General features: G+C 43.6%; 1 protein-coding gene and 1 non-coding gene across 2 annotated transcripts; one reads left to right on the top strand and one right to left on the bottom strand.

The window, feature by feature from the left end:
- Positions 1 to 12,397: 12,397 nt before the first annotated feature.
- On the top strand, positions 12,398 to 24,299 carry CCNB1 (cyclin B1). Its single transcript, XM_039470632.2, has 9 exons — positions 12,398 to 12,674; positions 13,299 to 13,469; positions 13,566 to 13,724; positions 17,204 to 17,386; positions 21,117 to 21,275; positions 21,475 to 21,711; positions 21,995 to 22,135; positions 23,797 to 23,907; positions 24,079 to 24,299. The coding sequence occupies exons 1-9, from the start codon at positions 12,654 to 12,656 to the stop codon at positions 24,184 to 24,186; spliced, it is 1,290 nt and encodes a 429-aa protein (XP_039326566.1). The 5' UTR covers positions 12,398 to 12,653; the 3' UTR covers positions 24,187 to 24,299.
- Positions 22,401 to 22,504, bottom strand: LOC120365903 (small nucleolar RNA U13). Its single transcript, XR_005580736.1, has one exon. It is a non-coding gene; the product is annotated as a small nucleolar RNA U13 (small nucleolar RNA).
- Positions 24,300 to 25,180: the final 881 nt, after the last annotated feature.

Raw genomic sequence — 25,180 nt, 5'->3', positions numbered from 1 at the left:
TCTCCTGCCTCAGCCTCCAAGTAACTGGGATTACAGGCACCTGCCACCAAGCCTGGTGGGGTTTTTTTTGTTTTTTATTTGTTTGTTTGTTTGTTTGTTTGTTTGTTTTAGTAGAGATGGGGTTTCACCATGTTGGCCAGGCTGGTCTCGAACTCCTGACCTCAGGTGATCTGCCCACTTTGGCCTCCCAAAGTGCTGGGGTTACAAGTCTGAGACATAGAATTCTTTTTTTTTTTTTTTTTTTCACTATCTCCGGTAATGGGTATAAGCAAGTCTCAGAATTCTTTTTTTTTTTTTTTTTTTTTTTTTTGAGACGGAGTTTCGCTCTTGTTGCCCAGGCTGGAGTGCAATGGCGCGATCTCGGCTCACCGCAACCTCCACCTCCTGGGTTCAGGCAATTCTCCTGCCTCAGCCTCCTGAGTAGCTGGGATTACAGGCACACGGCACCATGCACAGCTAATTTTTAGTATTTTTAGTAGAGACGGGGTTTCACCATGTTGACCGGGATGGTCTCGATCTCTTGACCTCGTGATCCACCCGCCTCGGCCTCCCAAAGTGCTGGGATTACAGGCTTGAGCCACCGAAGCCTCAGAATTCTTTTTTTTTTTTTTTTTTTTTTTTGAGATGGAGTTTCGCTCTTGTTACCCAGGCTGGAGTGCAATGGCATGATCTCGGCTCACCACAACCTCCGCCTCCTGGGCTCAGGCAATTCTCCTGCCTCAGCCTCCTGAGTAGCTGGGATTACAGGCACGCGCCACCACGCCCAGCTAGTTTTTTGTATTTTTAGTAGAGACGGGGTTTCACTATGTTGACCAGGATGGTCTCGATCTCTCGACCTCGTGATCCACCCGCCTCGGCCTCCCAAAGTGCTGGGATTACAGGCGTGAGCCACCGCGCCCGGCCAGCCTCAGAATTCTTAATATCCTATCCAAAACCTGCTACCACCTAAAAGCTGGTTGTCTCTTGGTCTTCTCTATTTTAGTTACTCAAGCCAAAACCCATGAGTCATCCTTGATTCCTATTTCTCTCACTCAAGTATGCAAACCATTAAGACCTAGCAACTCCACTTCCACAACATATGCTGACCCCACCCCTTTCTGTCCATCTCTAAGAGTCCATGCAAGGGTTCATTTTTCCTGGTCTCCTACAATAGCCTCTTTCTGGCCCCTTTGCTTCTCTTCTCCTCCCGCTTCTCCTTCATCCTCCCCCTACCCTATATGTTCTTCCCATAGTAGCTAAGGTAATCTTTTTGTTTGTTTGTTATTATTTTTACCTTATTTTCATATACTTCGTCTTTTGCCATTTTTTAATCTTTTTTTTTTTTTTTTTTTTGAGACAGGGTCTTGTTTTGTCACCCAAGCTGGAGTGTTGGAGTGCAGGGGCGTGATCATGGCTCACTGCAGCCTTGAGTAGCTGGGATTACAGGTGTGCAGTACTGCACCCAGCTAATTTTTGTTTTTTGTAGAGACAGGGTTTCATCACGTTGCCCAGGCTAACCTTGAACTCCTGGGCTCAAGACATCCACCTGCCTCAACCTCCCAAAGTGTTGTGATCACAGGCGTGAGTCACTGCGCCCAGCTTTACTTCTTATATTGCTTTTGTAATATAAGAAGTATATTTTTGTTCTTATATTACTTTTAACTGTTCTTTTCTTTTTTCATAGTTACCCTATTTTTTTTTTCTTTTTCAACTTTTATTTTAGAATTGGGAGTACATGTGCAGATTTGTTACCAAAGTATACTGCATGATACTGAAGTTTCTTATTGAAAGATAAATCAGATCATGTCCCACCTTGGCTTAAACCCTGCAAAGGCTTCCAGTGCACTCATCACAGCCCAGACTCCTTATCTTGGTGTACAGTACCTGCATAATCCTACCCCTTCCAACATCTTCAACCTCGTCTCCACTACTCCCCCTCTGTACTCTAGCCGCACTGGCTTTTCTGAAGATGACAAGTTCATTTCTATCTTTGTGTTTTTCACAGACTACTTCCGTTACCTGGGATGTTCTCCTTATTGTCATTTAAGCCTCAATTTAAACGTCACCTCCTCAAAGAGAAAATTACTGACTGAAGTCTAAAGTAGCTACCAAACCACTCTATTTGTGCCCCTTTCTTTTAATTTTCTGCCTACTACTTAGTCTTATGTGTTTTGTTCTCTCTACTTACTTATTCATTTGTTTAGCTTCTCTCTGACTGGAGCGTAAGCTTCATGAGAGCAGGGATCTGATCTGTTTTGTTCAGAGCAATATCCTTAGAATCTAGACCAGTAACTGGTATGAAGTTGACATTATTAGGAGAGGGAGCACTGAATATTAATAGTTCACTGAGGAGAAAAGTCAGGAGTTTTTTATTGTTGTTGTTTATTTGTTGTTGTTGTTTTTGAGATGGAGTCTTGCTCTGTTACCCAGGCTAGAGTGCATTGGTGTGATCTCGGCTCACTGCAACCTCTGTCTCCCAGGTTCAAACGATTCTTCTGCCTCAGCCTCCTGAGTAGCTCGGATTACAGGCACTCACCACCACACCCAGCTAATTTTGGTATTTTAGTAGAGATGGGCTTTCACCATCTTGGCCAGGCTGGTCTTAAACTCTTGACCTCAAGTGATCTGCCTGCCTTGATCTCCCAAAGTACTGGGATTACAGTGTGAGCCACGACACCTGGCCAGGAGTTTTAAGTGTTATAAAGAGAGCAGGTAATCTGTAGAGGTTATGCTAATTAAGCTTGATAACTAGCATTCTGAGTAGAAATGAGTCTATGTCTGAGTATGTACATAGTTGGCAGTATTTCTCAAGCTCAGCACTATTGGTGCTATTGACGTCTTGGGCTGGATAATTCTTTGTGTATGGTAGGGTAGTGGTGAGGGCTGTCCTGTGCATCATAAGATGTTTAGCAGCATCTCTAATTTCTACCCACTAGATGCCATTGCAGTTGGGAAAACTCAAAATGTCTCTAGACATAACCAAATGTCTTTCATGGGACAAAACACTCCCCATTTGAGAACGACTTGATTAAAAGATGTTCCAGCTGGTTGTGGTGGCTCACACCTGTAATCCCAGCACTTTGGGAGGCCAAGGTTGGCAGATCACCTGACATCAGGAGTTCGAGACCAGCGTGGCCAACAAGGCCAAAACCCATCTCTACTAAAAATATAAAAATTAGCTGGGCATGGTGGTGGGTGCCTGTAGTCCCAGCTACTCAGGAGGCTGAGGCAGGAGAGTGGCTTAAACCCAGAAGGTAGAGGTTGCAGTGAGCCGAGATTGTGCCATGGCACTCCAGCCTGGGCAACAAAGTGAGACTCCATCTCAAAAAAATAAAATAAAATATGTTCCACTGTGCATTAGTCAAAAATGAGTCTTCACTTTGGTCTGGTAAAAGCCTGGCATCCTAGCATCATTCAAAGTTGATGGTATTTTATCAGCTTTAGTAGTTAGAGCCTATGGCAATGAAACAACGGTTGCAATAATTCCTCTTTTTTTTTTTTTTTTGAGATGGAGTTTCGCTCTTTTTACCCAGGCTGGAGTGCAATGGCGCAATCTCGGCTCACGGCAACCTCCGCTTCCTCGGTTCAGGCAATTCTCCTGCCTCAGCCTCCTGAGTAGCTGGGATTACAGGCACGCACCACCATGCCCAGCTAATTTTTTGTATTTTTAGTAGAGATGGGGTTTCACCATGTTGACCAGGATGGTCTCGATCTCTCGACCTCATGATCCGCCCGCCTCGGCCTCCCAAAGTGCTGGGATTACAGGCTTGAGCCACCGCGCCCGGCCGCAATAATTCCTAGGATTACAGGTGTGAGCCACTGCACCCAGCCTTAGACTTTTTAGACTCTGTCTCAAAAAAAAAAAAAAAAAAAAAATGAAGGGAACTGGCGATTGTCAATACTCTCACAGTTGATCCACACTGTGTTCCTTTTTTTGCAGAGACGAAGTCTTACTATGTTTCCCATCCTGGTCTTAAATTCTGTCTCTCAAGAAAGCCTCTTACTTTGGCCTCCCAAAGTGTTGGGATTATAGGCATGAGCCACTGCACTGGGCCTATATTATGTTTTTATTGACTAAATCCTTCTAAATCGTTATTTAGTATACTTTAACAGAGGATTCTAGCTTCCTCCATTTTATTGTTATTATTGTAGTATAATTGTAGTATTACTGTAGTATAATTATAGACAACATTGTCTGCCATACTTGCTGAAAATCAACTACAGCCATTAAGTTTTATTAACCACAAGAGACCTCTCACTTTTTTCTCCTTATATTTGCCTAAATGCCCCAGTAACAAGTGGCAGATCCTATTGCCTTCTGGAAGAAACATCACAAAGATTCAAAGGTAACATTGTCAAACTCTTGAAGAGCAAGAAAAAGGAAAAAAAGAAAAAGCTTCAGAAGGTTAGTCTTAGTGAGAATATGGCTACGGGCACAGGCTTCTCAATTTAAGCTCACATTATGACCCATTATATACACATTTGTCAGAACTCAGGTAATTGAGTCAGGAATCCCAGGAACTTTCTGATTTTAGGAGAAGATGACTTTACGGAAGCAGATTGCTTTATTCAAGACATTCTAATCGAGATTGGTTCTTATGAAATTGGACTATAGGTTTACATTCAATTTGATTGGGCTAACTGCATATTTGGTTTAAATGACTCTCAGACACTTGGAAGCATACAGGTTGTGTTCCTTAACCTAATGTAATGTTACTATTAATGTAGGTCTTGACGAGAAGAAGGAATGAGGCCTCTGGAAGTGGTTTATGTGCCACTTTGGGAATTTAATAATATTGTTAGTCTCTCAGATGACCTAATGTTCTGTCAACCTTATGCCTGTTGAAATACAAATCTTCAATTAGCAGTCAAACACACTGGTTTCCATTACTTCATGTACAAGTCTCAACCTTGCACTGGAGGTGCCTAGTTTAGAATGCTGTGTTAGAAAGTGCCCTTTCCAAAGGCGATTGGCAAATGAAATTGTCTAGATAAGATTGTCTGCTACACTTGCTGGACAAAAAAAGCTTTAACTCTACCTGGGCTTGAGAAAGTATCTTTTATTAAGAAAAAAAAAGGAGGCCGGGCGCGGTGGCTCAAGCCTGTAATCCCAGCACTTTGGGAGGCCGAGGCGGGTGGATCACGAGGTCGAGAGATCGAGACCGTCCTGGTCAACATAGTGAAACCCCGTCTCTACTAAAAATACTAAAAAAAAATTAGCTGGGCATGGTGGCGCGTGCCTGTAATCCCACCCACTCAGGAGGCTGAGGCAGGAGAATTGCCTGAACCCAGGAGGCGGAGGTTACGGTGAGCCGAGATCGCGCCATTGCACTCCAGCCTGGGTAACAAGAGCGAAACTCCGTCTCCAAAAAAAAAAAAAAAAAAAAAAGGAAAGAAAATAAAAGAAAAAAGCTTTAACTCAGGCTTGATAGCTCCTGTCTGTAATCCCAGCATTTAGGGAGGCTGAGGCGGGTGGATAACCTGAGGTCAGGAGTTCAAGACCAGCCTGACCAACATGAAAAACTCTGTGTCTTCTAAAAATACAAAATTAGCCAGGTGTGGTGGCGAACACTTGTAATCCCAGCTACTCTGGAGGCTGAGGCAGGAGAATTGCTTGAACCTGGGAGGAGGAGGTTTCAGTGAGCTGAGATTGAGCCATTGCACTCCAGCCTGGACAACAAGAGCTAAACTATCTCAAAAAAAAAAGAAAAGAAAAAGAAAAAAAAAGCTGTAAGTCATTTGCTGCAATCATGCTGAACAATAGAATCACTTTAGTTATTTGCTGACTTAAACAAGGTGGCTCTTATTACCAACTCTTAATAGCTGTTGCATTTGGTGAAGTGCTTCAGACTAAATCAAGAGATCTCAGTATAAAATCCAAGAATAGGCGGGGCATGGTACTTCAATGCCTGTAATCTCAGCACTTTGGTAGGCGGAGGTGAAGGACTGCTCGAGCCCAGGAGTTCCAGACCAGCCTAGGCAATGTAGTGAGACCCTATCTCTACAAAAATTAAAAAATTAGCTGGGCATGGTGGCACAATGCTTGTAGTCCCAACTACTCCGAAGGCTGAAGTGGGAGGATTAAATTAAATAAAATCCAAGAACTAAGCCAATCTAAGTCAAGATGGGGAAAACCAATCTGTGGAATCTTTTAAATTTTGTTTCTTTTTTCTTTTTTATAGGCAGGGTCTCTCTCTGTCACCCAGGCTGGAGTGCAGTGGCGCAAGCACAGCTAGCTGCAGCCTGCATATCCCAGGCTCAAACAGTCCTCCTGCCTCAGCCTCCCAAGTAGCCGGTACTGTAGGCATGCAACAACATGCCCCAATAATTTTTAAATTTTTTGTGGAGAGGGGGTCTCATCATGTTGCCCAGACTAATCTGTGGAATCTTTTAGTGGGATCTGGCTTTTTCTTTTTCTTTTTTTTCTTTTAGGATTTCGGCTTTTTCAAATAGGATCCGGATTTGGGGCATACTGTAAACATTATTTAAGTTGTTGCTAATGGTTGCTATTGTCAAGTTATTGTTAGCAAGTTTTTTTTTTTTTTTTTTGAGTTTAAGTCTTGCTCTTGTCACCCAGACTGGAGTGCAATGGTGCGATCTCGGCTCACTGCAACCTCCGCCTCCCAGGTTCAAGTGATTCTCTGCCTCAGCCTCCTAAGCAGCTGGGACTATAGATGCCTGCCACCACGCCTGGCTAATTTTTGTATTTTTAGTAGAGATGGGATTTCACCATATTGGCCAGGCCAGTCTTGAACTCCTGTCCTCGTGATCCACTTGCATCAGCCTCCCAAAGTGCTGGGATTATAGGCATGAGCCACCATGCCCAACCTTAATTTTTGTGTTTTTAGTATTGACGAGGTTTCATCATGTTGGCCAGGTTGGTCTTGAACTGACCTCAAGCCATCTGTCTGCCTTGGTCTACCAAAGTGCTGGGATTACAGGCATGCGCCTAGCTCTTAGCAGGCTTTTTGTTTTTTGTTTTTAAATACTTGCCCACCCGTCATCTGCTGATTGTTTTTCCTTTGAGACAGTCTCACTCTGTTGCCCAGACTGTAGTGTAGTGACACGAGCTTGGCTCACTGCAGCCTCTGCTTCCCAGGTTCAGGTGATTCTTGTGCTTTAGCCTCCTTAGCAACTGGGATTACAGGCACGTGCCACCATGTTTGGCAAATCTGTGTATTTTTAGCAGAGATGGGGATTCACCATGTTGGCCAGGCTGGTCTTGAACTTCCAACCTCAAGTGATCTGCCCTCCTCAGCCTCACAAAGTGCTGGAATTAGAAGTGTGAGCCACCACACCCGGCCATGAAATTTCATTTTACTTACTTGTTTATTCATTTTTTGTTAGCATGTTGTATAATTTTATATATATATATATATATATATTTTTTTTTTTTTTTTTTTTGAGATGACGTTTCCCTCTTGTTTTACAGGCTGGAGTGCAATAGTGCGATCTTGGCTCACTGCAACCTCTGCCTCCCAGGTTCAAGTGATTCTCATGCCTCAGCCTCCTAGTAGCTGGGATTATAGGAGCCTGCTACCACGCCTGGCTTTGTATTTTTAGTAGAGCAGGGTTTCTCTATGTTGATTAGGCTGGTCTCGAACTCCCAGCCTCAGGTGATCTGCCCACCTTGGCCTCCCAAAGTGCTGGGATTATAGGCGTGGGCCACTGAGCCTGGCCTGTTCACAGGTTTTTAAGTGCCAGTTGTTGTGCAGCCACCATCCTGTTTTATGCATCCAGCAATTCTACAACAAAAGATTAAGGTTACTCTGACAAACAAAATGGAATCTTGTGAGAATGGCATCTGAAAGAAACTAAGATGGTAGCAAAGCTCTGCGAACCTGATTATGTGTTGACTCTGTGAGGGCATCAGGCACTGTAACAATTAATTTTTCACTTATAATAGTACTTGCTTAGGAATTATTGCGGCCGGGCGCGGTGGCTCAAGCCTGTAATCCCAGCACTTTGGGAGGCCGAGGCGGGCGGATCATGAGGTCGAGAGATCGAGACCATCCTGGTCAACATGGTGAAACCCCATCTCTACTAAAAATACAAAAAATTAGCTGGGCATGGTGGTGCGTGCCTGTAATCCCAGCTACTCAGGAGGCTGAGGCAGGAGAATTGCCTGAACCGAGGAAGCGGAGGTTGCCGTGAGCCGAGATTGCGCCATTGCACTCCAGCCTGGGTAAAAAGAGCGAAACTCCATCTCAAAAAAAAAAAAAAAAGAGGAATTATTGCAACCGTTGTTTCATTGCCATAGGCTCTAACTACTAAAGCTGATAAAATACCATCAACTTTGAATGATGCTAGGATGCCAGGCTTTTACCAGACCAAAGTGAAGACTCATTTTTGACTAATGCACAGTGGAACATATTTTATTTTATTTTTTTGAGATGGAGTCTCACTTTGTTGCCCAGGCTGGAGTGCCATGGCACAATCTCGGCTCACTGCAACCTCTACCTTCTGGGTTTAAGCCACTCTCCTGCCTCAGCCTCCTGAGTAGCTGGGACTACAGGCACCCACCACCATGCCCAGCTAATTTTTATATTTTTAGTAGAGATGGGTTTTGGCCTTGTTGGCCACGCTGGTCTCGAACTCCTGATGTCAGGTGATCTGCCAACCTTGGCCTCCCAAAGTGCTGGGATTACAGGTGTGAGCCACCACAACCAGCTGGAACATCTTTTAATCAAGTCGTTCTCAAATGGGGAGTGTTTTGTCCCATGAAAGACATTTGGTTATGTCTAGAGACATTTTGAGTTTTCCCAACTGCAATGGCATCTAGTGGGTAGAAATTAGAGATGCTGCTAAACATCTTATGATGCACAGGACAGCCCTCACCACTACCCTACCATACACAAAGAATTATCCAGCCCAAGACGTCAATAGCACCAATAGTGCTGAGCTTGAGAAATACTGCCAACTATGTACATACTCAGACATAGACTCATTTCTACTCAGAATGCTAGTTATCAAGCTTAATTAGCATAACCTCTACAGATTACCTGCTCTCTTTATAACACTTAAAACTCCTGGCCAGGTGTCGTGGCTCACACTGTAATCCCAGTACTTTGGGAGATCAAGGCAGGCAGATCACTTGAGGTCAAGAGTTTAAGACCAGCCTGGCCAAGATGGTGAAAGCCCATCTCTACTAAAATACCAAAATTAGCTGGGTGTGGTGGTGAGTGCCTGTAATCCGAGCTACTCAGGAGGCTGAGGCAGAAGAATCGTTTGAACCTGGGAGACAGAGGTTGCAGTGAGCCGAGATCACACCAATGCACTCTAGCCTGGGTAACAGAGCAAGACTCCATCTCAAAAACAACAACAACAAATAAACAACAACAATAAAAAACTCCTGACTTTTCTCCTCAGTGAACTATTAATATTCAGTGCTCCCTCTCCTAATAATGTCAACTTCATACCAGTTACTGGTCTAGATTCTAAGGATATTGCTCTGAACAAAACAGATCAGATCCCTGCTCTCATGAAGCTTACGCTCCAGTCAGAGAGAAGCTAAACAAATGAATAAGTAAGTAGAGAGAACAAAACACATAAGACTAAGTAGTAGGCAGAAAATTAAAAGAAAGGGGCACAAATAGAGTGGTTTGGTAGCTACTTTAGACTTCAGTCAGTAATTTTCTCTTTGAGGAGGTGACGTTTAAATTGAGGCTTAAATGACAATAAGGAGAACATCCCAGGTAACGGAAGTAGTCTGTGAAAAACACAAAGATAGAAATGAACTTGTCATCTTCAGAAAAGCCAGTGCGGCTAGAGTACAGAGGGGGAGTAGTGGAGACGAGGTTGAAGATGTTGGAAGGGGTAGGATTATGCAGGTACTGTACACCAAGATAAGGAGTCTGGGCTGTGATGAGTGCACTGGAAGCCTTTGCAGGGTTTAAGCCAAGGTGGGACATGATCTGATTTATCTTTCAATAAGAAACTTCAGTATCATGCAGTATACTTTGGTAACAAATCTGCACATGTACTCCCAATTCTAAAATAAAAGTTGAAAAAGAAAAAAAAAATAGGGTAACTATGAAAAAAGAAAAGAACAGTTAAAAGTAATATAAGAACAAAAATATACTTCTTATATTACAAAAGCAATATAAGAAGTAAAGCTGGGCGCAGTGACTCACGCCTGTGATCACAACACTTTGGGAGGTTGAGGCAGGTGGATGTCTTGAGCCCAGGAGTTCAAGGTTAGCCTGGGCAACGTGATGAAACCCTGTCTCTACAAAAAACAAAAATTAGCTGGGTGCAGTACTGCACACCTGTAATCCCAGCTACTCAAGGCTGCAGTGAGCCATGATCACGCCCCTGCACTCCAACACTCCAGCTTGGGTGACAAAACAAGACCCTGTCTCAAAAAAAAAAAAAAAAAAAAGATTAAAAAATGGCAAAAGACGAAGTATATGAAAATAAGGTAAAAATAATAACAAACAAACAAAAAGATTACCTTAGCTACTATGGGAAGAACATATAGGGTAGGGGGAGGATGAAGGAGAAGCGGGAGGAGAAGAGAAGCAAAGGGGCCAGAAAGAGGCTATTGTAGGAGACCAGGAAAAATGAACCCTTGCATGGACTCTTAGAGATGGACAGAAAGGGGTGGGGTCAGCATATGTTGTGGAAGTGGAGTTGCTAGGTCTTAATGGTTTGCATACTTGAGTGAGAGAAATAGGAATCAAGGAGGATGATTCATGGGTTTTGGCTTGAGTAACTAAAATAGAGAAGACCAAGAGACAACCAGCTTTTAGGTGGTAGCAGGTTTTGGATAGGATATTAAGAATTCTGAGGTAAGGGCCCCCTGGCCGGCATCCAAGTAGAAGGGGAGAACTATGATGACAGAAGACTGAATAACGATCAATGAAACCAAATGATTGAGTGCCGCCTTCTGGATCCTTGACTTCCAGAGCCAGGAGTCTCTATTGGCTCTTAGGCCATTGCTCTATGAAATACCAATCTTTTTCTCCTCTAGCCTCTCCTCCAGTTGCTGAGCTCCTGGTGCGTTTTGAGAAGTAGAAAGCAAAAAGGACCCTCTTGTTTTTCTTTGGATCCAGAGAGAAATTGAGCAAATGACAAAGCAAATAGGATAAAATGTATTTTGTTTTGTTTTTCCTGATCTTCCCATGAGAGGCAAATACAGGTTAAGGATGGGTGAATCTGGGTAAAGGATATAGAAATGTTCTTCCAAGATTTTTGTTGGCAACTGGTCTAAGTATGATATTATTTCCAAATAGAAAGCTAAAACAAACAAAACAATTGGCCTTGGGATATTGGCCAGTCTTGAAGTAATCAAGTAAGTAGAAGCAATCAACTAAGTAGAAGCTGGGAGGTGACTTTTTAAATTATTATTATTATTTTAATTTGAGACGGAGTCTCACTCTGTCGCCCAGGCTGAAGTACAGTGGCGCGATCTCGGCTCACTGCAACCTCCACCTCCTGGGTTCAAGCTACTCTGCCTCAGCCTCCTGAGTAGCTGAGACTACAGGCACCCGCCACCACGCCTGGCTAATATTTGTATGTATGTATGTATGTATGTATGTATTTATTTATTTATTTTGAGACAGAGTTTCACTCTTGTTACCCAGGCTGGAGTGCAATGGCACGATCTTGGCTCACCGCAACCTCCGCCTCCTGGGTTCAGGCAATTTTCCTGCCTCAGCCTCCTGAGTAGCTGGGATTACAGGCACGCGCCCCCATGCCCAGCTAATTTTTTGTATTTTTAGTAGAGACGGGGTTTCACCATGTTGATCAGGATGGTCTCGATCTGTTGACCTCGTGATCCACCCGCCTCGGCCTCCCAAAGTGCTGGGATTACAGGCTTGAGCCACCGCGCCCGGCAATATTTGTATTTTTAGTAAAGACAAGGTTTCACTGTGTTAGCCAGGATGGTCTCAATCTCCTGACCTCATGATTGGAAGGTGACACTCTTAAGGGACAACAAGTGTTGTGAAAATAACACGAATATCCACCCTCCCTCCTCTCAAAAAACCCCTAAATTCAGTTCTTCGCTTGCTAATATGTGATCCTGGCAAAGTCATCTAAGCCGCTGAGCTTCAGTTCCTCCACCCCGTAGAGCTGTTGCAACTATCAAATGAAAGAATGTCTATCAACGCCTTTCATGAACTATATTATTGCTGCTACCGTAGAAATGGAAAGTATGTAACAATAATTTGGACTAGATCCAAAACTACTTTGGACACTTCTGAGACTGTGGCCGCGCCACTGTCACCTTCCAAAGGCCACCAGGGTTTCCATGATGTGGCACGGGCAGCGCACCCCCACCTTTCCAGGTGGGCGGTGCACACGTTGCTAGCTCTCCAGGTGACCGCGGCAGCTGCCCGAGAGCGCAGGCGCGAAGGCAGATCACGTAAGAACCTGGCCACGCCTTCCGGCCTTAGCGTCCCTCTGATCCCGCCCCTCTCGAATGCCGTCGCGGGATCGCCCTGGAAACGCATTCTCCGGGAGCGGCAGCCGCCAATGGGAAGTTAGCGAGTGCCACGAACAGGCCAATAAGGAGGGAGCAGTGCGGGGTTTAAACTTAAGGCTGGGCCGGCTCTTCCCGGCGTGCTGCGGAGGAACGGCTGTTGGTTTCTGGTGGGTTCAGGTCCTCGGCTGGTCGGTTCTCCGGTGTTCTGCTCCTCTCCACTGAGCTGCTGCCTGGTGAAGAGGAAGCCATGGCGCTCCGAGTCACCAGGGTGAGCCGCTGCGGACTGCGAACTAATGGGGCCTTCCTCGCTGCTGCCTGCTCGTCCTGCCTCGCCTGCGGGAGCCCCCCGAGCGGGAGAGGGCTTCAGGAACGATTTGGGGAGGAAGGTGGGAGGGGAGTCACCAAGAGAACCGAGGTGGGCCCAGGCCTGGTGGGGGAGTATGGGGGACGATGGACGGAGAGAGGAAGGAGAGAAAGAGACCTGGACGGATATTGGATACATGTTTGGGGGAGGTGGAGAGTCGACTAGGAACCTTTTGAAAAAGTGATAGAGGGTTCCTGAGTGGGCCCGCCCAGCAACTGCGTAACCCGCTTTCCAGAGAGAAGGTGTCTGCAATTGGAGGCTTTTTCGGTTTCCTTTCAAATGTAAATTATCAGTGTTTTAGGGCTGGCCAGGAAGAATTAGGAAATCCCTCTATCGGTAAATGTAGAGGTTCTCGGTGGAAACTGACTTGTCACGGCCGCAGAGTACACTCTGGGACCCACGTTTTCCCTTGGAACCCGTATTTAGTCGGCTTTCCTTCTGGGAACCTGTCTTGTGCCCCACCTAATTAACCCTTGACTTACTCGAGCCTCCGTGAACCAGCTCTTAAAGTGGTCTTGCTTCTTTCAGAACTCGAAAATTAATGCTGAAAATACGACGAAGATCAGTATGGCAGGCGCAAAGCGCGTGCCTATGGCCCCTGCTGCAACCTCCAAGCCCGGACTGAGGCCAAGAACAGCTCTTGGGGACATTGGTAACAAAGTCAGTGAAAAACTACAGGCCAAAATGCCTATGAAAAAGGTAGCCCTCTTCCTGACCTAACTTCTTTAAGAGCCCGCCTTCCAACTGTGGTCCTAGATGCAGAAATATTCCATTCTCTCTGTTTCATCTACACAGGAAGGAAAACCTTCAGCTACTGGAAAAGTTACTGCTAAAAAACTACCAAAACCTCTGGAAAATGTACCTATGCTAGTGCCAGTGCCGGTGTCGCAGCCAGTGCCAGAGCCAGAACCTGAGCCTGTTAAAGAAGAAAAACTTTCGCCTGAGCCTATTTTGGTAAACTTATTTTTAACATTGTAGAGTCTTGTTGCTTATTTCTTCTGTCCCTTATTTCACTGATACATGCAAGAGCATTCAAATTAATAGTAATATTAATATCATTTATTGAGTGCTTAGCATGAGGCAAGCTCTGCCTAACATTTTACATGCAGTAACTCACATAATCTTTCCCTGTACTCTCTGAGGTAGGTATTATCACCTCTACTATTTAGGTCATGGCTTTAGAAAGGTTATGTCAGGATCATACAGGTAAGTGGCCCATATGGGATTCAAGCTCAGGCTGTCTGGCTTCAGAATCTATGTTTTTGTTAACTTCCTTGTATTACTTTGTTAATTATATTAAGAAGTAGCTGCCTGAACCAAAGGTTTTTATTGTCCAAGTACAAACCGTCTCTGCAGAACTTATCCTCGTAAATATAGAATATTCTCTTGATTTTTTTTTTTTTTTGGTGACAGGGTTTCACCATGTTGGTCAGGCTGGTCTTGAATTCCTGACTTCAGGTGATCCTCCCGCCTCGGCCTCTCAAAGTGCTGGGATTACAGGCGTGAGCCATGGCGCCCAGCCTGAATTTTTTTTTTTAACTGCCTAATATGGCTACTAAATAATAAGCCTGTAACATTGAAATATGTAAATAAGTAAAACAGGAGGAATGCAACTCTTCAGGGAGTGGTTAAGAAGATGAATTAACATTTAACCTCAAAGAAAAAAATGTTATAACAGGATGTTTTAGAAAAGAAAAAAAGATTTAGCCTCAAGAGCAATAACTTTATTAAATATCAAATGTGTAAAAGTGTCCTATCCTGTGAAGGAAAGGTAGGTCATGTAGAGGAGGATGCTTTGATGAAATTGCAATGAATTGCATTCTGAAGCTCTGTTTTTTTTAAACTTAGTTAAAACCAGTTGAGAAAATTATCTGAAAAAAAATTTGAGATGGCAGTCTCGCTCTGTTGCCCAGGCTGATGTGCAGTGGCACGATCTTGGCTCACTGCAACCTGTGCCTCCCAAGTTCAAGCAGTTTTCCTGCCTCGGCCTCCCAAGTAGCTGGGATTACAGGCACACGCCACCACACCCAGCTGATTTTTATATTTTTAGTAGAGATGGGGTTTCACCATCTTGGCCAGGCTAGTCTCAAACTCCTGACCTCAAGTGATCTACCCACCTTGGCCTCCCAAAATGCTGGGATTACAGGCGTGAGCCACCACTTAGCTTGAGCCTGGCCAGTTTAGCTTCTTCTGTCTAAGGATAAGAGATTGAAAGATACTGCTTTAGTGTTGAATTTCTGGTCATAGTACTTGAAACATGTAGCCAGCACAGTCTTTAACTGGGCATATCAAAGTACATGAGGCTTTCTTGAAAGGCCCATAGTGATTCTTACCTTTGCTTTCCCACTTAGTAAGAATGCTGTCCCCACCCCGTCTTTCATTTAGCTAATAACCTTTTCATCCTTGAAAACAGCTCAAGCATCAACTCCTGAAGCTTTCCCTAACTTTCCCTATCTCTACCCCTATTCCTAGAATCCATCTTTTTTTTTTTTTTTTTTTTTTTGAGGCGGAGATCTCACTGTTGCAGCTGGAGTCCAGTGGCGCGATCTCAGCTCACCGCAACCTCCATATCCCAGGTTCAAGCAATTCTCCTGTCTCAGCTTCCCGTGTAGCTGGGAATATAGGCATGTGCCATCATGCCCAGCTAATTTTTGCATTTTTAGTAGAGACAGGGTTTCTTTTTTTTTTTTTTTTTTTAAGGGATGGGGTTTCACTATGTTGGTTAGGCTGGTCTCAAACTCCTGACCTCAGATGATCCACCTACCTCGGCCTCTGAAAGTGCTGGGATTACAGGGATGAGCCACCACCCCCAGACTCAGTCTTATTTTGAGAAGGAGTTTCACTCTTGTTGCCCAGGCTGGAGTGTAATGGTGCGATCTTGGCTCACTGCAACCTCCACCTCCTGGGTTCAAGCAATTCTCCTGCCTCAGTCTCCCAAGTAGTTGTGATTACAGGCATGCGCCACCACACCTGGCTAATTTTTGTATTTTTAGTAGAGACAGAGTTTCTCCACGTTGGTCAGGTTGGCCTCAAACACCTGACCTCAGATGATCTGCCCTCACTTTGAGAGGCCATGAGCCACCTGACCAGCCAGTCTTATTTCTTTACTTAACTTTGTCTATTAAGAGCTCCTTGCGGATGCAATGAAGTCAATGCCTTGCAGAGTTTGACTTGAAGAAGGTGCTCAATAAATGAACAGTGGAATAAAGGGAGCTTGAAGGAAATGGTTAATGGTGATGGAGTTAGTTAATCCTTGGTAGTCAGGACAGAATTTGTGTTCTTTTGAGTAGTGAGAAGCAGTTTATATTTAGAAATAAAGACTGAAGACTGAATTGTGATTTATTTGGATTAACTTCCTATGTTGCTCATAAAGATTAGTTACTTATCAGTTTTCTTTGGAGGAAAGTCTAGAATGTGAATTCATTTGCTTCCAACTTTAAACTGACTCTATTTATTTATTTATTTATTTATTTATTTATTTTGAGATGGAGTTTCGCTCTTGTTACCCAGGCTGGAATGCAATGGCACGATCTCAGCTCACCGCAACCTCCGCCTCGTGGGTTCAGGCAATTCTCCTGCCTCAGCCTCCTGAGTAGCTGAGATTACAGGCACGTGCCACCATGCCCAGCTGATTTTTTGTATTTTTAGTAGAGACAGGGTTTCATCATGTTGACCAGGATGGTCTCGATCTCTTGACCTCGTGATCCACCCGCCTCAGCCTCCCAAAGTGCTGGGGTTACAGGCGTGAGCCACCGCACCTGGCTAAACTGACTCACTTTAAGTTGGCATTTTACTTTTTTTTTTTTTTTTTTTCCCAGGCTGGAGTAGAGTGGTGTAGTCATAGCTCACTGTATCCTCAAACTCCTGGGCTCAAGTGATCCTCCTGCCTTGGCCTCCTGAGTAGCTAGGGCTACAGGCAGCTGCCTTCACCCTCATGCCCAGCTAATTTAAACATTTTTTTGTAGAGACGAGTTCTTGCAATGTGGCCCAGGCTAGTCTGGAACTCATGGTCTCAAAGGATCCTCCCACCTCAGCCACCCAAAGTACTGGGATTACAGGCTTGAGCCACCATACCCGACCTTGTTCTTTTTATTTGAGCAATTAAATGAAGATTTTTTGTTTGTTTGTTTTTGACAGAGACAGGGTCTTGCTACATTGCCCAGGGTGGTCTTGAACTCCTGGCCTCAACCTCAGCCTCTCAAAGTGCTGGGATTAAAGATGTGAGACACTGCACCCAACCCAAATGATCTCTTTTGATGTTAATCACTTCCAAAAAAGAAATAGAATAAATCTGAAAAGATACTTTTCCTTTCAGGAAATGATTTGTATGTCAATTCAGCAGAATACTATCTTAAGTTGGTACCAATAAACTGACCTTAACTATAGTGCTTACTCCTATTTGCTATTGTTTCAAGAGATCTCTTTGTTTCAAGGTTGACACTCCCTCTCTAAGCCCAATGGAAACATCTGGATGTGCCCCTGCAGAAGAAGACCTGTGTCAGGCTTTCTCTGATGTAATTCTTGCAGTAAGTGATGTGGATGCAGAAGATGGAGTGGATCCAAACCTTTGTAGTGAATATGTGAAAGATATTTATGCTTATCTGAGACAACTTGAGGTCAGTATTATCATTTGTTAGTTTTTTTTTTTCTTTTTCTAAACTGCTTCTAACTTTATGAAAAGTATTTTCTGTCAATAGTTTTTAATAATTCAAGCAGGACGTGGGCAGCATTTCTTAAGAGTAGATTGCACTTTCAAATTCTCCTTCATGGAATACCTAAAATAAAAGTCACTAAACCAGTGAAGTCTGTGCCATTCTGTGTCATCAAGTTCGAAGTTAGCATGAATACTACTACTGCTCTTCCTAAAGGAAAGTCCACAGATTGAATTTGATATGTAACTATGCCATCTCCATTGCAGTTTGAATGGTTAAGTCCCAAACTCTGCATTTTAGGCGATAATGAATGGGTCAGGTAGTGGATGAGGACGTAGACTATACTGAAAGACCATAGCCACCCCTAACACAAGGCGTTTTGTGTTAGTGTGACTGATGGGCATCCAATTGTTGGTGAGATTATTTGTGCCCAAAAGGAGTATGCTCAAAAGCTAGGTTTTGGTTCATTTCAATTTGATCTCACTTTTGAAACTCTGTTAATGGCATTTGCCCTTTCCCCACAAACATAAGCATTCTATATGGCTGCATAAACATACTAGCATAAGCTATACCATGTTTACCCAGTTTGTTTGTTTTTTTGTTTTGTTCACTCTGTCACCCAGGATAGAGGGCAACCTCTGCCTCTTGGGTTCAATCAATTCTTCCTCAGCCTCCCGAGTAGTTGGGATTGCAGGCACGTGCCACCATGCCTAGCTCACTTTTTGTATTTTTACTTGTTGTTTTTTTGGTTTTTATTTTTTATTTTTATTTTTTTGAGACAGGGTCTTGCTCTGTTCAGGCTGGAGTGCAGTGACACAATTTCAGCTTACTGCAACCTCCGCCTCCTGGATCAAGTGATTCTCATGCTTCAGCCTCCCGAGCAGCTGGGATTACAGGTGCCCACCACAACACCCGACTAATTTTTGTATTTTTAGTAGAGATAGGGTTTCACTATGTTGGCCAGGCTGATCTCAAACTCCTGACCTCAGGTGATATCCTCCCCATCCCCCCGACCTTAGCCTCCCAAAGTGCTGGGATTACAGGCATGAGCCACCACACCCAGCCTGCAGTTGTTTTTATGCATTGTCTTAAGTCATCATTGACATCTTCATCTCTTTCCTGCTCCTTTTGAGCCTCTTCTTTTTTTGTAGGTTCTTTGAGACAGAGCTTCACTATTCTTCCTCCACAGGCTGGAGTGCAGTGGCATGATCTCTGCTCACTGCAACCTCTGCCGCCTGGGTTCAAGCAGTTCTCCTGCATCAGCCTCCCAAGTAGCTGGGATTACAGGCATGTGCCACCACACCCATCTAATTTTGTATTTTTAGTAGATATGGGATTTCTCCATGTTGGTCAGGGTGGTCTTGAACTCCCGATCTCAGGTGATCCAACCACCTTGGCCTTCCCAAAGTGCTGGGATTACAAGGCATGAGCCACTGCTCCCAGCCCTCCTTTTGGGCCTCTTCTTTTTCTTTTTTTTTCTTTACTTTTTTTTTTTTTTGAGACGGAGTTTCGCTCTTGTTACCCAGGCTGGAGTGCAATGGTGCAATCTCGGCTCACCGCAACCTCTGCCTCCTGGGTTCAGGCAATTCTCCTGCCTCAGCCTCCTGAGTAGCTGGGATTACAGGCACGTGCCACGATGCCCAGCTAATTTTTTGTATTTTTAGTAGAGACGGGGTTTCACCATGTTGACCAGGATGGTCTCGATCTCTTGACCTCGTGATCCACCCACCTCGGCCTCCCAAAGTGCTGGGATTACAGGCTTGAGCCACCGCGCCCGGCTGGGCCTCTTCTTTTTCTATAGGATTCTTCTGCAAGAAGAGTTCTTTGCCAGGAGCAGCCTTCTACTTTGGGTTTCTTCTCATATCTTGTGCTTTTTAAAGTTGTGTTCTAACTTTGGAGGATTAAATTTAGTAAATGTGCTGTTTCTTGATGCTTCATTCTTGTTCTGTGAAAGGCCATATATGCAGAGCGACCCCGCCCCCACCCCCCAAATGTCAGAGGAGCCTAGAAACCAAGGAATAAGGCAGATAAATGGAGTTTGTTGGTATTGGGTGACTGATTAGGAGGAATTTACAGACAGAAGTACAGTCTTGTGTGGCTGAAAGATGTGGATCTCTGCACTGTAACCCCTCATACCCAGGACTTGGGTATGTATACATTTTATTGGGGAAAGTATACATGCTCTAGAAGGAATGTGTGAGTGGCTGAGAGAATGCTGCTGACAACACAGCCTGTAATGTATGTATACAATAGTATCAAGGGCTGCTTTGGAGGAAAGGCAAAACTTAGAGTGAACAGGCAGAAGTCACATGGGATTAGCATTTAAAATAAAGTCACTCTTGTCCCCACAGTTCTTAGCTATGTTGCTGTTGGGGTTTAGCCCTGGAGCAGGCAGAAATATTGTAGTACATGGGTTCCAGCTTCTCTGGGAGTTACTGATATTTTCTCTACATAAAGCTCAGGTTCTAGGTTTAAAGGCTTAAGTGAAAAGATCTGAGATGATAGTATAGTATCTTTATTTGAAAGGAAGTGGGCCAGCAGCAGCTGTGGTGAATTGAATATTGTAAGACCTGGCAATATAAAAAAGCTGTCACACTGTCCTATCTAATGTGTTTTTTTGTTTGTTTGTTGTGTTTTTGGAGGCAGTCTTGCTCTGTCACCCAGGCTGGAGTACAGTGGTGCAATCTCGGCTCCCTGTAGCCTCCACTTCCTGGGTTCAAGAGATTCTCGTGCCTCAGCCTCCTGAGTAGTTGGGACTATAGGCGTGAGCAAACGTGCCCAGCTAATTTTTGTATTTTTAGTAAAGATAGGGTTTTGCCATGTTGGCCAAGCTGGTCTCGAACTCCTGGCCTCAAGCAGTCTGCCCACTTCAGCCTCCCAAAGGGCTGAGATTACAGGCATAAGCCACCATGCTGGCCTTAATGTTTGCTTTCCTTATTGGTGATGGTGTTTGTGGTGACCCTATGAATAACTGACTTAAGAACTTACGTAGGCCGGGTGCATTGGCTCACACCTGTAATCCTAGCACTTTGGAAGGCTGAGGCGGGTGGATCACCTGAGGTCAGGAGTTCAAAACCAGCCTAGCCAACATGGTGGAACCCTGTCTCTACTAAAACTACAAAAAAAAAATTAGCCAGGCATGGTGGTACATGCCTGTAATCCCAGCTACTCAGGAGGCTGAGGCAGGAGAATTGCTTGAACCTGGGAGGTGAAAGTTGCAGTGAGCTGAGATCGCACTATTGCACTCTAGCCTGAGCAACAAGAGTGAAACTCCATCTTAAAAAAACAAAACAAAACAAAAAAAACTGATATTCTAAATGCCCCAGTGCTACTGTAGGAAGTAACTGATCTTTCTGGATATAACATATTACATGGAATCATGTTTCTTTTTTTTTTTTTTTTTTTTTTGAGACGGAGTTTCGCTCTTGTTACCCAGGCTGGAGTGCAATGGCGCGATCTCGGCTCACCGCAACCTCCGCCTCCTGGGTTCAGGCAATTCTCCTGCCTCAGCCTCCTGAGTAGCTGGGATTACAGGCACGCGCCACTATGCCCAGCTAAGTTTTTGTATTTTTAGTAGAGACGGGGTTTCACCATGTTGACCAGGTTGGTCTCGATCTCTTGACCTCGTGATCCACCTGCCTCGGCCTCCCAAAGGAATCATGTTTCTAAGAATAATCGGCATTTTCTTTTGCAGGAAGAGCAAGCAGTCAGACCAAAATACCTACTGGGTCGGGAAGTCACTGGAAACATGAGAGCCATCCTAATTGACTGGCTAGTACAGGTCCAAATGAAATTCAGGTTGTTGCAGGAGACTATGTACATGACTGTCTCCATTATTGATCGGTTCATGCAGGTGAGCATTTCAGTAATAGTTTTCCCTTTTGGGATTCTAGCTGTCATAAGAAAATGACTTTCAGCTAAAATCTTTCTTGGGAGATTTGATGTTATTAAGATTTTGCTATGGGAGAGTGACTGTGTCTACCTCTCTTCCATCATAGCTCTGTGTCTCCTTTTCACATATTTTATTCATCCTGTTAAAATTCCCATTGCAGAATAATTGTGTGCCCAAGAAGATGCTGCAGCTAGTTGGTGTCACTGCCATGTTTATTGCCAGCAAATATGAAGAAATGTACCCTCCAGAAATTGGTGACTTTGCTTTTGTGACTGACAACACTTACACTAAGCACCAAATCAGACAGATGGAAATGAAGATTCTAAGAGCTTTAAACTTTGGTCTGGGTCGGCCTCTACCTTTGCACTTCCTTCGGAGAGCCTCTAAGATTGGAGAGGTAAAGGTTTCTTGAGAAACTTTCCAGTATGGGTACATTAGGGAACACTGCTGCTGACCAAGCAAGTTGAATTCAATTAAGTTGTATTATACCTAACTACATGGGGAAGGGATAAAGATGTTCTTTATTTCTAGTTGGGCTGCATGTTAATATTAGGAATTTCCATGGGCACTTGCATTTGAGTTTGTAGACAAACATTTGTAGTTAAAGATACATATGGTTATGCAGTTTATTTCCAAAGGAAAATTTTCTGAAAGAAGCTCAGTGATGGGTTTTGTTTCAGGCTGATGTTGACCAGCATACTTTGGCCAAATACCTGATGGAACTAACTATGTTGGACTATGATATGGTGCACTTTCCTCCTTCTCAAATTGCAGCAGGAGCTTTTTGCTTAGCACTGAAAATTCTGGATAATGGTGAATGGGTAAGCTCTGTCCCACAGAACTCCTAAACTTTTAAATTGTAAAGAGTGTTTGACTGAATACAGGACTTTTGTTACTAAAAGGCACTTCAAGTGGTTCATAAATACGGTATCTACTGAAGGAATAGTTAAAAAAAGATGTCTTAGAATGTTTCTACTTTTTGTTTTTAAGACAAGGTCTTGTTCTGTCACACAGGCTGGAGCGCAGTGGTGCAATGTTGGCCCACTGCAAACCTCACCCTCCCCTAGCTAGTTTTAATTTTTTTCATGTCAATTGGGTAATATGCCCACATTGTAACAAGGTTTGAGGGTGGCATATTTCACACGTTCACGTGAACACCCAACCATTAGACTTATGAATTACAAAAGAGTCGCCCACCGGCCTGGGCAACATAGCAAATCCTCATCTTTACAAAAAATATTTTAGGCCGGGCGCGGTGGCTCAAGCCTGTAATCCCAGCACTTTGGGAGGCCGAGGCGGGTGGATCACGAGGTCGAGAGATCGAGACGAACCTGGTCAACATGGTGAAACCCCGTCTCTACTAAAAATACAAAAAATTAGCTGGGCATGGTGGTGCGTGCCTATAATCCCAGCTACTCAGGAGGCTGAGGCAGGAGAATTGCCTGAACCCAGGAGGCGGAGGTTGCGGTGAGCCGAGATCGCGCCATTGCACTCCAGCCTGGGTAACAAGAGCGAAACTCCGTCTCAAAAAAAAAAAAAAAAAATATTTTAAAACATATATATATATATACACACACACATACATATATATGTGTGTGTGTATACATACACACACATATATATATACACACACACATACATATTATATATATATATATACACACACACACACACACACACACACAGAGGCACGTGCCTGTAGTCCCAGCTACCCTGGAGGTTGAGCTTTGTAATTTTTGTAGAGACAAGGTCTCCTATCTTACCTAGGCTGGTCTTAGGCTGGGCTCAAGTGATCGGCCCACCTCCACTTCCCAAAGTGGTGGAATTGTAGGCATGAGCCATTGCAGCCAGCCAAGTGTTTCCATTTCTTAGCCTAATTTCAACTTTATTCCCTCTGAGAAAGGCAGAGTAGGCCGGGCGTGGTGGCTCACACTTGTAATCCAAGCACTTTGGAGTCCAAGGCAGGTGGATCACCTGAGGTGGGGAGTTTAAGACCAGCCTGACCAACATGGTGAAACCCCATCTTTATTTAAAAAAAAAAAAAAAAGAAAAGAAAAAAAAAAAGAGAAAGGTAGAGTAACTTCTTACAGATGGAGAAACTTGAAGGTCAAATGACATACTAGTAGTTCATAATCATTCATTCAACAAATGCTTCTCCTATGTAGCAGATACTACTCTAGGTCTTAGGAATGGAACTATGACAAACTTGGCCTCAAGGAAGTGGAGTCTGGTTTTGGTGGGGGGCAAGTCAGTAATTACAATAATAAAATAATGAAATTAGGTGTGAGCACAGGTTCCTATGGAAGCATGAGAGCACCTGTCGCAGGACGAGTCTTAGGCTTTGTCTTAAATTTCAATTATATTAATAATTAGTTATGCAGTACTCATCCCTTCCCCACTCCTGAATAACATCTAACATCTAGAAACTTTATGAAAATCTTTACTGACTGAGCATTTTTAACATTAACTTTTGTTGTCTTAGACGCCAACTCTACAGCATTACCTGTCATACACTGAAGAATCCCTTCTTCCAGTTATGCAGCACCTGGCTAAGAATATAGTCATGGTAAATCAAGGGCTTACAAAGCACATGGTGAGTCAATCTAGCAGCCATGTAAGATGTTGAAAAGTGAAAATAATTCAAACAGCATATCTGCAAATGCCTGGTTTATTTTGAATGAGTCAATATTTTAAATGAATACCTGTATCATTGGATCTTATGACCTTTTTTCCTCTCTTTAATTGCTATGCTTTTGTCTTTCAGACTGTCAAGAACAAGTATGCTACGTCGAAACATGCTAAGATCAGCACTCTAGCACAGCTGAATTCTGCACTAGTTCAAGATTTAGCCAAGGCTGTGGCAAAGGTGTAACTTGTAAACTTGAGTTGGAGTACTATATTTACAAATAAAATTGGCACCATGTGCCATCTGTACATATTACTATTGCATTTACTTACTTTTAATAAAGCTTGTAGCCCCTTTTACTTTTTTATAGCTTAACCCATTTGAATGTGGTTACTTCCTCCTGTAGGGTAATGGAAAAGTTGTTTTAAAAGGTATGGTGGTGAATATTTTTAAAAACTGCTTTTGGTTTATCTGGGGACTCAATTAATGTATGTTTATATACTTGGTTCTTGTTTTATGTTTTATGTACCTGGCTTTTACTTTATTGATACGAGTTACAGAAGGTGATGGTGGTATTTGAAAACTTTACTTCCATAGGACATACTGCATGTACGCCAAGTCGTCATGGGGAATCGGCTGTGTAGCTCTTTTTTTTTTTTTCCTGAGTCTTGCTCTGTCGCCCAGGCTGGAGTGCAATGGGGTGATCTCAGCTCATTGCAATCTCCGCCTCCTGGGTTTAAGCAATTCTTCTTCCTCAGCCTCCGAAATAGTTGGGATTACAGGTCCCTGCCACCATGCCCAGCTAATTTTTTTTTCTGTGTTTTTTGTAGAGATGGGGTTTCACCATGTTTGCTAGGCTGGTCTTGAGCTCCTGACCTTGTGATCCGCCCACTTCCCAAAGTGCTGGGATTACAGGTGTGAGCCTGGAAGCTCTATTTTTAAAGTAAAAGTCTACCACCTCATCCCTAGTCCCCCGTTTTCTGTTTCTTCCGGTGATTGCTGCCATCATTCTAAGTTAATTACTTTTACCACTATTTAAGTTATCAACCTTAGCTAGGATCTTTTCACACGTTCGCTTTGAAAAATGAGAACTTATATTCTAAGCCCAGTTTTCATTTTGTTTTTGTCTTTTGGTTAAGAAAATAAAACAATGCTCAAATACAAAAGGTATCTTTTTTTAAAAGTTAATTTGACCCTTATACTCTTTCCAAATCCCACCCATCTGAAGGACATCAACAAT

The sequence above is a fragment of the Saimiri boliviensis genome, chromosome 1 (assembly GCF_048565385.1).
Source record: "Saimiri boliviensis isolate mSaiBol1 chromosome 1, mSaiBol1.pri, whole genome shotgun sequence".
NCBI classification, from domain to species: Eukaryota; Metazoa; Chordata; class Mammalia; order Primates; family Cebidae; genus Saimiri; species Saimiri boliviensis.
Note: the sequence above shows the minus strand (reverse complement) of the source record. Positions and strands in the feature narration are given on the sequence as shown.